The sequence below is a fragment of the Stegodyphus dumicola genome, chromosome 8 (assembly GCF_044657685.1).
Source record: "Stegodyphus dumicola isolate Sdum_Otavi_A_Nest chromosome 8, ASM4465768v1".
Classification (NCBI taxonomy): Eukaryota; Metazoa; Arthropoda; class Arachnida; order Araneae; family Eresidae; genus Stegodyphus; species Stegodyphus dumicola.
Genome location: NC_140775.1, coordinates 3725647 through 3739643, shown reverse-complemented (window position 1 = coordinate 3739643; position 13997 = coordinate 3725647). Strand labels below are relative to the sequence as shown.

The 13997-nt window shown below is 32.0% G+C and overlaps 1 protein-coding gene across 1 annotated transcript in view; it reads right to left on the bottom strand.

Annotated features, from left to right (window-relative positions):
* The window catches only part of Srp68 (signal recognition particle 68), a 56035-nt gene that overhangs the window by 19744 nt on the left and 22294 nt on the right, over nucleotides 1-13997 (bottom strand). The window contains exons 5-6 of the mRNA XM_035374482.2: nucleotides 9160-9242; nucleotides 279-474 (exon numbers count right to left, since the gene is read on the bottom strand). Of these exons, the coding sequence (XP_035230373.1) occupies nucleotides 279-474; nucleotides 9160-9242 (279 nt within the window). The remainder of the gene's footprint in view (nucleotides 1-278; nucleotides 475-9159; nucleotides 9243-13997) is intronic.

Here is a 13997-nt window from a genome sequence, read left to right as displayed (position 1 = left end):
TACCACTTAAAGTAAAGTTTATGATTACAAATTTTTAAAAATAAAAAAACATACAATATTTCACTTCTTAAATAAAGATAGCATCTGTAGTTGGCAACTCTCAAAATTAAATCTTCACAGTTGAATAAAATTAAAACTTTGTTACTGTCAGTCTCATTTTCTTACTTTACGTTATTGCTACCAAAATTCCCAGTTTCAGACAAGGCATGAATGTCAAACTTTTTCAAACACATTATTTAAACTCAACAGTGAGTATATTATATAAAATTAACACTTACATCTAAATCAGCACCTAACATATCTTCTCCTGATGTCTTTCCAGATAATCTCATTTTCATAAGATCATTAATTGCAGTTTCATCTCCAATGTTGTAGGCACAGTAACGAATATTTGGCATCAGCTCCTCCACTCTCTGTTTGTAGAGAACTATTTCTTCCTCATTCAAAGCTTCAGACAGTTTTTCGTAAATTGTTCTGTAGAAAAAAATTTAGAAGCAGTAAATTATACTACAAAATACATAAATTTTAAGCAGAAGGCAAAAGAAAATTGTTACAAGAAGGAACTCTAGATAGTTCTTTAAACTGCTTATGCTTCATTTTATTTATGAATTTGTTGGTTGTTGTAAATTTCTAATTCATTAAATTCAGAATTGATGATACTGGCAGTGGCTTGTGAAGCATTTATTTGGTTCATATACTGATATATTAGAATGTTTTATGCAGAAGGTTTTAACCATTTTAAATCATATTTATTAAAATTAACTAGCCTAAATTTGAAGACTTTCTGAAAGTGAAATTGTGACCTCTGTCACACCATAAATATGTTATTGCAGGCTACTCTATTCTTGTGGCTTACATACAATATACTTGGTAAGAACTTGCATTATTTCATAACTTTTTAAACATTTTAAAGTTTTAGAAGGGCTTTGCAAATTATGAGTTACTCAGCCAGGGTTTTTTTTTAAATTTAGAAAAACTAAAACCACATTTAAATAATAAAATGTTCAGAGGGATTACACCAATAAACTAGGGGGGTAATGCAATCAAACTGTACTTTGAAATATCTTTTTACCATAAAGAAAACTGCACAGATAAATTTAATTTTATCTAATATATTTAATTAAATTTGATTTTCCACTCACCACAAAATAATCCTGTGCTTTCAATCTTTATAAAAAGTTCGATTAAAAAAAATGAATTAGCAACATTCTCATATCTTTTAGTAAAGTATAACCTGATTTTGTCGACTATTACATAGTATTAAATCTTGGCACCAACTTTAAATATAGAGTTATTTTTATTTATTTTTTCACACATGAAGTTTTGATCAGTACTTGGCTTTTAAGCCAGCTAATGGCTGAAAATCTAAACCTGAACAGGCAGCCATTTATAAAAGGAATTTCAATGTTCTGTTATTCAATCTACAGAACTTCTGTTTCACTTAATTGCAAAATTTTGTCAACAACATATAATGTGGCAGACTATTGAATTTATATATATAACAGCCCACTAAAAACTGGTTACTGTTTTTGAAGCATGAAATTGCATAATACAAAATTTATTCAATACTAAAGGGAAAACCTACTAATACTACCATACAAATACTACATACTAATACTACCATGTGTATAAAAAAAAATAATAATAAAGCATATGACCAACTTGCGGAAATCTGCATTCTGGAAGGTATATTTTCCACATGATCATCATTCAAGATGCTGGCTCTACAATGTAAGTGCATTATTACAGATGAACAAGATACAGAAATTACCATCTAAATATTCAGCGAAAATTGATGAAAATTTTAAAAGTTGAGTTCAGAATTTTAATGAAATACAGTCCAAATTGTAACTGTAACAGAATTACAATGGTCTAGACTTATTACATGTCACATGATTGGTTAAAGGTTTTATTGCAAACAAATATATTACACCAGAGAACAATCTGCAACACAATTTCTGTTGAATTCGATATTTTAGCTGTTTTAAAGTTAAACAGTATGCTGATTTCAAACTCTAATTAGTTTTTTTCTACCACATCAAATTTTTTTCTCTATGCCTTATGTGGAGGTGACCACTCTCCACAACATCGAGTGGGCATCATAGGAAATACTATTGCTCTCCAACCGATTGATATAAACACTCCGGCTGGTGCCGGGTGAACGACACTGTAGGAGACTAGCAACAGGTGTAGAGATTAGTTCAGTTACGACTGAGATACTGTTGTGAGATATTGTGTGTAGATCTGATACACTAAAACACATTTCGACAAGGAGTTGGAGTTCTTGCTTGCACACAAGATTAGTAGCATTTAGTTTTTATGTATATATGAACTGAAACCTTTCCTTATGTCTGCCTCTGCTAGTTTGTGTCATAATTGCTGAAACAAGCCTGATTCCATTTGTTATATATGCAGCAGTTTCACCATTTCTAGTCAAAGGACAAACATCAATACATTTGCCAGGTAAGCCTATTTTAAAGTGAAAATTGGTGATCAAGATTTGATGAGATGATTTGATGAGAGCCCAAAGATCGCTCAAGCAATTGTTACTTTTGTATGGTGAAAACGTCAGGATATAACAACAACAAAAATGTAAAATTGTTAGCATAAATTTGGGTATTTTGCATAATGAAACTCGAAAGGCGTACGAAACGAACGTGCGCCAAGGTATATATTGGCGAGAGAAAGTAAAGTTCGTGTGCAATGCAGTATATTTGACTTTCACCTTAGCTACGTGGAGTGCTTTCGATTCTCACCTTATAAGCTATTTTGCACCTGGGCCAAAGGTCTAAAACAGTTAGTACTTTCTCTTTTCAGGTACGGTGTCAAAGTATGTTCCTGTTTCTTTTTTCTTATTGCCTAAAATAGGTAAGCCTGATATTTAGGACTGATGATGATTCTATGTACGTTATTCTTTTCAATACTTCAGTGTTTTAATGTCCGTGAAGATTATTACTTTTTTGTTATGCTTAAGTTAAGCAAAATTATCCTATTTTATTAAATAAAAATTTCGTAGTTAATTTTTTGATTTATGATTCTTTAATGAAAACTGTGCTTGAGGAAACGTACTCATTACGCCTTCAGTGCTAATGCACAACCAACAAAAGATTATGAGACTGATTAAGGTAATTGCCTTGTGGAAATGCTTCTAAAATTGAAATTTTGTAATGTTGTAAGATTCCAGGGGCATAAAGTGTTAAAACTCTTTGTTGAAAATACTAGTTACAAAGTTTACAAGAATAATTGTAACAAATAATAATGTCTATTCTAAAAGAATAAATTTGTATAGAAAAATTAACAGATGAAAATTATTCAGTGTGGAAATTTAAAATAGAACAACTTCTAATAAAAGAAGGTTTAGATGATGTTGTATTCGAAGAAAAACCGGAAACTGTTACTGATATTTGGTTAAAGAATGATCGTAAAGCTAAAGCTTTAATATGTCTAAACACTTCGGATTCGCAAATTATCCATGTTTTGCATAGTAAATCTGCAAAAGAAGTTTGGCAGAAGTTAAAATGTGTCCATGAACCTGTACATTTAACAAACAAATTATTTCTTCTCAGAAAACTATATTCCATTAGATATAATGAAAGTTCTAAAATGCAGGAACATATCAAAGGAGTACTAGAATTGGCTGAAAAGCTGCGTAGTATAGGTGAAGAAATTAAAGAAAATAACTTAATAGCAATATTACTATGTCCTTTACCAAATTCATACAACTCCTTAATAACTGCAATAGAAAGTAAATCGGAAGCTGAATTGTCGCTAGAATATGTTAAAAACAAACTAATAGATGGGTATTGTAGACGTGTGGAAACTAAGAAAGTTCAAAAATACGATTCAGTTGCTTTAAAAAGTAAAAGCGAAAATAAATCAAAGTATAGTACACAATATTGTACTTATTGTAAGAGAAATAACCATACGATAAATGACTGTTTTCATTTAAAACACAACGCTAGAACTTCCCCGAAAATAGATGTATATAACAGTAAAGTAAGAAATTATTCTCAAAATTATAAAAGTAATGCATGCCAAATAGCAAATATGCAAAATGTAGAAAACATAACAAAACTTAAAGGAAATAAGTATCTTAAAAGTATTGAAACTGAAAATTCACAGATTCAGTTTAATCAAGTTCTAAAAGTGGAAAATAAACATGAAAACACGCAAACGCAAGAATGGGTTATCGAGTCAGGAGCCTCAACTCATATGACGAGTGATAAGAATTTTTTCTCTCAGTTAAATGACTCTAATAAACAAATAGTAACTGTAGCCAATGGTGCTAAATTAAATTCTTATGGCATTGGTGAAGGCTATTTTAAAGTTCAAAACTTAAAGGGTCAGGTTACAAAAATAAAATTAAAAAACGTATTGTTTGTACCAGGTTTAGATAGTAATTTACTTTCTGTTCAATCTGTTACAATTAAAGGTTGCATTGTTACATTTGATAGTAATAAGTGTTACATAAAGCGTAACAATATACTCGTAGCCGGCGGCAATGCTCAGCAAGACTTATATAAATTGATCATAAACTCAATTGACGAGAAAGCATACTTAGCTAATGATGTTTCATGTTCTAATACGAACTGCATACTAAAATGGCATCAAAGATTAGGCCACAGAAATATAGATGCCATAAAAACACTTGAGAAAAATGATTTGGCAGACGGCATTAAACTTGGCAAATGCACTCATAGTGTGGAATGTTCTACTTGTGTAAAAGCGAAACTAACTGAAACACCTTATCCCAAAACTAGTTTTAGATCTAAAAATCCACTGAATTTAGTGCACACAGATGTGTGTGGGCCAATTGAAGTCAACAGCTTAGGAGGGAAAAGATATTTCGTAACTTTCATTGATGACTATTCGCGTTACACTCAAATTTATTTTATTACTTCAAAAGATGAAGTATTCGACAAACTTAAACAGTATGTTGCATCGACAACAAATAAATTTAGAAAGAAAATAAAGGTTCTCAGATCTGACAACGGTACAGAATACTGTAACGAAACTACTGAAAATTATTTAAAGAAACTCGACATTTTTCATGAAACTTTGGTTCCTTATTGTCCGGCACAGAATGGCGTCGCAGAAAGGAAAAATCGCTCTTTAATAGAAATGACAAAAGCTATGCTAATAAACTCTAAATTACCGAAAAAATTCTGGGCTGAAGCAGCAGCTACTGCTGCATATCTTCAAAATAGGTTACCAACTAAAGCCACAGATAGAACACCATATGAATTGTGGAATGGTAGAAAACCAAACTTAAGTCACTTACGAGTATTTGGCTGTAAAGCATTTTACTAGGTGAACAAACAAAAACGGCGTAAATTCGACAACAAAGCCGAAGAAGGAATATTCGTAGGATATGATTTATGAAGTAAGGGATACGGGATTTATGTAGGTGGAAGGAAAATAATAGTAAGTAGAACTGTTAAATTTTCAGAAAACTCGTCTTTATCTGACAAGCATGCAGAAAATAATGCTGAAGATTTAAAATTAATTCACTTCAATAACTCGCAAGAAGATGAAGATTCTCTTATAAAGCAGAAGACGGAGAATCAATCTTACCTAAAAATAAAGATTCAGAAAGCCTTGAAGAAATTCTAAACTTACCAAAACGTGAACAAGAAGCTTGGATCAAGGCTATGCAAGAAGAAATACATTCTCTAAAAGAAAATGAAACCTATACACTTACAGAATTACCACCAGGAAAACATGCAGTAGGCAGCAAATGGGTGTTTAAGACAAAATATGATGAAACTGGTAAAAATATAAAATACAAAGCACGCTTAGTAGCCAAAGGATTTACTCAAAAATCCGGCAGTGATTATGATGAAACATTTTCACCAGTAGTGAAACACACTACGCTAAGAGTTTTCTTAGCATGGGCAGCGTATAACAATGCCAAGGTACATCAACTAGATGTTAAAATAGCCATTTTGTATGGCAACTTAAATGAAGAAATATATATGGAACAACCAGAAGGATTTGTGGTTCCGGAAGAAAGACAAAAAGTTTGTAAATTACAGAAGTCGATTTATGGTCTCAAACAAGCAGCTAGGTGCTGGAATGCAAAAATTGAAAATACATTGAAGAATCTTGGGTTCAGTCAAAGCAAAGCAGATCCGTGTCTTTTCACAAAAGTGGTTCGTGATAAAAGAATTAATTTAATAGTGTATGTTGATGACATCCTAATAAGTTCTACAGAAGAAGGATTAATTCTTCAAACAATTAATGATTTAAAGAAACGTTACCAAATAACGCATCTTGGTGAAGCTAAATATTTCTTAGGCATGGAAATAAATCACAAGGAAGATGGAAGTTATCTCTTATCACAGAAAAATAAAATAAATCATCTTGTCAAGCAATTTCAACTTGAAGAAGCGAAACCTGCTAGCACACCAATGGAAACAAACTATTATAACCTAAACAAGGAAGAAAATCTCCTAACTTCAAATGATAAATTTTGTCAAGCTATTGGAAGTCTTTTGTATATATTGTCTATCACAAGACCAGATATCAATCACAGCTTCAACTCACATACTTAGAAGAAGGTGTAATAACCCACGTCAAAAGGACTGGAATGCTGTTAAAAGAATCATTAGATACTTAAACACGACAAAGAACCTATCCTTACAAATTTCGTCGAGTGAAGAACATAATATTAAAGTTTATTCAGATGCTGATTGGGGACAAGATATTGAAGATAGAAAATCTACATCAGAAAGTGTTATTTTATTAGTAAAAAACAGTATTTCATGGTTTTCAAGAAAACAAACTTGTGTTTCTTTATCCTCAGCAGAAGCTGAATATGTTGCACTATCACAAGCTAAGCAAGAACTATTATGGCTATTAAAATTAACAGAAGATTTCAATCTACCCCAAACTCTACCGATAAAGGTATTTGAAGATAATCAGTCTACTATAAGACTTGTAGAATCTGAAAAATTCAGTTCACGCACAAAACATATTGACACAAAAGTTCATCATGATGGTTGTGTAAATGTGTAAGTACTGTCAATTAGAATTCTAACCTTAAATACATTTCCTGCCGCTTAATATACACAGAAAGGGGGAGAAAAGACTAAAGTTAATGTTTTTGGAGGGCTGACTAATAAACTCACACATATATTTAAACTTTAGCCTCATTCATTTCAAATTTTTAAATCTGACATTGAAAAAGGCGGAAAAAAGATTAAATGGCAACATGGGAAACAGAAGCAAATAATTGCTACTATATAAAGCTATTTTCTTTTGATATTAACAAAGGAAGAAATCTTGGCATCACCAAGTTTGCAGGAAACAGTACCTGCTGCCAAGGAGCTTAAAAACTATAAAGATATGGACTCAATATCATACAGGCACAGCTTTTAAAATATGGATGACCAAAAGCTATGGAGCTTTTCCCATAGAATCCTTCAGAATGATGCTGCTAGAGGGCTGAGGTGCGTAGGTGTAGCTAACGATGTAACATATACACCCCAAACAAATAAGGAAATTAAGTGAATAAATCAAATATGTAAAAAATAAACATGTACAGATGCAATAACATTATTACAATCAATGCAAAATGGAAAATCATTTCTTCATTGAAAGCAAACGAATTCGGCTGAGGGAAAATTTCATTAGATTATGCAACATCTTGTTGAGTGAGAAGATGCCACAAGATTGGATGCCAGGCCATTAAAGCAGATTACTGGCTCATAAGCATTGTTGCTCAATTTACTTAAAAAAGAGGCGATTCTTTAGCTTGTGAAACTATAGAGGGATAAGTTTATTGAGCACTTGCTATACAGCTTTCTCCAAACTACAGTACAAGATTAGTTTCTTATGTAAATAGAACTATTGGTGACTATCAAGGTAATTCTGCACAGATAAATCAACTGTGGGCCTTATCTTTGGTCTAAGAAAAATTATGGAGATATTCCATGAATTTAATATTGATTTCATCTTTTTTTTTATTGCCTATAAAACGGCATATGATTCCACAACTGCAACAAATTTCTAAGAGCAATGCATGATTTTGATATTCCCTTAAAACTGATAAAATTAGTAAAAATTAGATTTAGTGCGACTTTTAGCAAGGTTTTGATTCACGGATACCTTTCTAGTGGTTTCCTCATTGATAAGGGAGAGACAAGGAGATGCCCATTCCTGCCTTTTATTCAAAATTGTGTTGAAGAGGGTCATCAGGAAGTCTGGAGCAGACACCAAGGGTAGTGTAGTATTTTTAGATAATCTGTTCAAGTACTGGTTTTTGAAGATGACATAGGACTCGTGGTCAGAAACAAAAGATATTGAATTGGAGAGTTTGAAGCTATTGAGAAGGAGGCTACACCAGTGGGCCTTATTATTAGCCAAGATAAAATTAAATATATAACTAATATTGGAAATACTTATACACCAATTCATCTCTTAATTGGGGATTATAAATTTGAAAAGGTTACAGATTTCATCTATCTGGGATCGATGTTTAATGAAAACAATGATATCCTACCCGAAATAAAGAGACATATTGTTATCGGTAATAAATCTTTTTATGGATTAAAGCATTTACTTAGATTTGGCATTTTATCTGAAGAGACAAAGCACTATTACTCTGCAAGACTCTAATCTAACCTGTTGACTTATGATTTGGAGACCTGAATTACAACTGTGAAGGAAAAAGAAGATCTGTGGTACTTTTGAACCCAATGTCTTAAGACCTTTTCTGGAGGAATTCAGGAAAATGGTATCTGGCATAGAAGACACAACACTGAATTACACCAAATGTTCATTACATTAAAATAAGCCACTTCAATTGTGTTGAGCATGTTATCCATGCGAACAACAATAACATACTAAAAGAAATATTTTTGGCTACACAAAGTGACACAAGAAGAGGATGACCTACACTTCGATGGATAGATGCTGTAGAGGAGGATTGCTTAGTCCTTAAAACTAAGAATTAGAGGAGTCCGGCTGCTAGTAGAGGTGGCTAGAAAGTCTGGTTCAGAAGGCCTTGGAGCATTCTAGGTTGTTGTGCCATGGATGATGATGATGATGTAAAACACAATTGCTGCTTTATGTTTCACGTTTGAGAATTTTAACAATTTATAAGCAATCAAATATTTGTGAATATTTTTAACACTGATAGAAAAAGTAAGGACTTACTGTGATATACGGAAACACTCAATTGCAGATTGCCATTCTTGAATTTCAAAAAACAGTGACCCTTTGATCCATGCTGCATAAGCCTAAAGATTTAAAGATATTATTATAGTAACTCAACCAGGCAATGATTAAACTACTTTCAGGAAGAAATTTGAAAGAATGCATGAAAAAATGCAATAAATATTAAACTACTGATTTTACTAATGATTTTTAAATTTTAAAAATATTAAACTAAAATTTATAACTAAGCTTAAAAGTATTCACTTTCATTGCAGCTGATAAAGACTTAGTACAGCTTGAAGTTTTTAAAAGCACAGCATGCCAATGCAATGTTCTTATTCTGTTCACATCTGCTACATTAAGATATTACTGTATCATAAAACTTTTCTACAGGTTTAAAGCAAAATAATGCATATCAAACATTAACAAGGTATAGGTAATTAATAAATAACTAATGATTTTCCAAATAATTTCAGACTGTACCATTAAACATTAACCTTTGACTGCAAATCAAAATATATATATATATATATAATAATTTATTTCCTAAACCGTATTGATTAATTGATTATATTATCTCCTAAGTTTAATTAAAGTAGAATTATTTTAAAAGTGTGCATCCATACTGGTAAGTTATATTTTGAAAGATGTTTTGAAGTAATTTGAAAGCAAAATGTTAATAATGTTTTAACGGGGACTGGAGTTAAATCATCACGAAGAATAACATTACAATTGCAAAAGTAAAAATTAAAACATGTAATTATTGTCATTGATCGGATATATATATATATATATATATACCCCATTTTCTATCCAAGGAAACAAAATATGTCATAAATAAGGTAAATTTAGCATTTGGGACTTTTTTGATGAATGGTTTTCAAGCCAAAGACAGGAACACATATGCCCTGGCTGTAGTTAACGGTGGGATACATATGTCCCACAAATAGCAATCAACATACTACAGTCAAATACCGAAAATCCGGCGACCTGAAATCCGCGTTGCCTCTCAAAATATAAACATTCAGTTTATAGGTTCTGGAAAACGCAACATTGAGTATGAAATATCGAAGAAACAATACTTACCGAATAACGACGTCATAATTACCGAATAATAATGAGTCATAACGGGAATACTAAATTATTAACATCATGATAAAAGTTTTCCCCCCTCTAATTTGCATCGAGGTAAAAAAGCACACGATTCACTCAACTCTTCTTTCAAGTTCACGATTCATGTTGTATTTTCTGAGCTTTGTTATTTCATGAGATTATTTAGTGCTGCCTTTTTCTTTTTTTAATCCTGATATTTTGTGGATAAATTAAGAATATTTTAAATTTCAGTCCTTTTTAATACAATTACAGATAAGAAATGCACTCATACTGCTTGCAACGTTGAAAAGCGTTAACACGTTGCACTGACTGATGGTAATGCAAAAAGTGCAAATTCTGCAAAAGATGGAGGCAGGTGCTACCAGAATCGTATGGAATTGTGACACGATTGCGCATGATATACGGAAATATAAAGAAAAACTGTTAAAATTTTACAGCAACAGTGATTCTAACACTGGAATCCGAAACCGGAAATCTTTGCATGAGGTGAAATTGGCAAACCTCAATGCTGTGTACATATAATACAGTCAAAAGTCGTTAATTCGGACACCCATAATCCGGAATGATCTATAATCCGGACCTCAAAGCTACAAACTTTCTGCGCATGCGTCAAGCGCGTAAGACCTTTACCGCTGCGAATTTGCATGTGAGCGTGCGCAAAATACGTTTACGAATGCGCGTTTAATGTATAACGGATGGGATAAGCTAAGCTAAAATTATCTAATTATCTATTTCAGTTAATGTTGCAAATTGCGTTGTTCCTTAATCTTCGAATTGGATCCGGATTATTATTTTTTGCAGACTGTTAGAGCAAAAGTAAGCTTGAACTTTCGATTATGTCAAATAGAATTTCCGATATATATTTACTAATATGTAAAGGATATACAAAGCGAAAGTATCTTTCGGAGTCCATTAAACAAAAAGTAGAATTGCTACAAAAAATGGATAATGGCATATCCTTTGTTTATGTAAACTTTAACGTTTGTTTATGTAAACTTTAACGTTTGTTTATCTAAACATTGTTTATCTTTAACACCGGGCGTGCAATGAATTGGAAGTTGATCCAGCACTATCCTTATCTTAAGAGCAGATGTTTTTATTTTATTTCGCTTATAATTGCTTACTCAATGTAGTATTTCATCTCGATGTGTCTTTGATATGATTTAAATCAAATGCCTCGTCATTATAATTCGCTTCGGATAGCGAAGAAAGTGATAGAGGTTATTGAAAACGAAAATTTTCGATTGACAAATTAGTCGGTATTCTTGACACAGCAATTATAGGACTTGAACAGCGGAACTTTGTAACTGAACACGAAATTATGTCTGTTTATAGAATTAAAGAGAATGTATTATCACATAAAAAATGAAGCAACTTAAACAACTTACATTGAAAGAAATGTTTAATAAAGTAAACAAATAAATATTAAGCTTTTTTTTTTGTAAATTTTGATACCCTTTAGATCATAATTGTTCTTTATTTCGTAAATTACGGTTTCATATTTTTAATTTTATAATTTCTGCATGCCATTTTACCAGATTTAAACTGATGATCTATAATCCGGAAAAATCGATAATCCGTAATCGCCGAAGTCCCGACGAGTCCGGATTAACAACTTTTGACTGTACAATGAATAATATAAACAATTTATATATGTAATTATGATTTAATGCATATAATAAATTCTTGCAATAATGTATATAATAATTTAATTAAATGTATCTAATACGCCTTATTTATTTTGCACTTTTAGTCTGAATATTATGATTTATCTTTTCTGTCCTGAAATCCGCACAACCTCTGGTCCCAAGCTTTGTGAATTTCTGGACTTCTACTGAATAAGCCCACCTATTATTCTGGAAAACTTTATTGCATGAAATAGATTTATATTGTATGGTACAGGGTAAAAAATTTTTTGCATAACCCAACATTACACATAGGGCAATGGATATTTGTTCAGTTGTGTACAACGAGCACAGCGGCATCTCAATTTTCCAACTACTGGAAGATGATCCACAACATTTAGGAGATTCTAAGTACCTTTCAACCCAACAGTAACTTTTAAACTTTTAGTGAAACCTATATGTCTCACTAGTAGTCAAAGGGTTAAATTTAAAACAGCATATTTACATTCCACAGTTTTCAACTACATAAAAAATATTAATAATTGGGCTACATGTAAAATTTCCAAAAATAATTAATTTATTTAAAATTTGAAGCAACAATTTATTAAACCTCCATGCATTACATGTTTAGTAATTGTTTAGTTTTCTAAGTTTCTCAAAATATCATGGATAAATAGTATTTTCTTGATTACAGTTTAAAAATGCCTCTTTTACTTTGTACCTTGATTCCTTTTCTTCCAACGCACATCTAACCCGAGATCGGGTACAATAAATCCGCGTAGAAATTTTTATGTACATATAATGAACACAAAATCCACCCTTCCATATGGAATTTTCCATACATAATGCTGAGAAGGTTTATAATAATGTACGCTGTATCAGATACTGTACCTATTGAAAAATAATGTCAGTGGATTCTCAAAATAATTTTCTCATGTTATATATCACAATCCTGATATTATTCACAACATGGCCTTCAGGTATAATCTATTCCCCATACTTTTGCCCTTACACTAATTATATGACTATATAATGACTACAGTTAATCCCATTAATTATGTAGCAAAACCAACAAGGGACATTGCATCAGTTTAGCTGCTATTTTTTTTCACACAGATCAACATTTTACAGCAGCTCTGGTATTGTCTTAACTGGCAATCTACCGAATTTTGTTCCTTAGTTATTAGTTTTTGTAACAGATAGTACCACCTCTTTTCGCAGTCATTTCCCCACATCATTCAGTATGCCATCAGCCAATGAGACAGCCAATTAAAAATTCAGAACTATCTTTCAAATTTGCATGATCACATTTATTATTTAATAATTTTCTACATTCTACAAAATATTTATTTCTGTTTCCGTGTTTTATGGTACGTATAAGAAAACTTTCAGTGTGGGAATAAAAAGGTGAATTTAAATTTTTTTTTTTTTTTTTTATTTATTAGATTAGCTTGTTTAAATTATTTTAATGGATTACTCAATGTTAATTAATATAGCTGAAAGTAAGCCCCTAAATGTTATGGATATAGATTATACACTGTTTTGGAAAAAAAAAAAAGAAGCACCAAGAAGGACTATTGCGATCGTGACGAAATTTGATATGCAACAACATTTTGATCGAACATGCAAATGATCAAAGTTTCAAGGCAAATGAACAGGAATTGTAATCATAGCGCATATTCCTAGTTCACAATTGATCTTTTTTTGTTGCTGCCATTGTAATTCCGTAAAGAAGCAAATAAAGATGCCTTTACAACGATATCAAAGACCTTACAGACAACTAAACGACTTCAAATGTGGTCACATTGTAGGGTGCGTGAAGCTGGGTGGTTATACTGAGCAATAGGCCACCACCTGCAACGTACAGACACTGCTGTGCAAAGATGTTGGCAGCAATTGCTACAAGGAAATGAAAGCTCTGGAAGGCCAAGGAGCACAAATGCGAGGCAAAATAGGATGACTGTTTGCCAGGCCGGAACCGCCCCAACGGTAGCATTGTCTACTATTCAACGCACTACAGCAACATCTATATCTCCTTTGGCATCCACCATCTCATGGTGCTTGTCTGAGGTGGAGTGTCAGAAGCCTTTAAGACGTTTG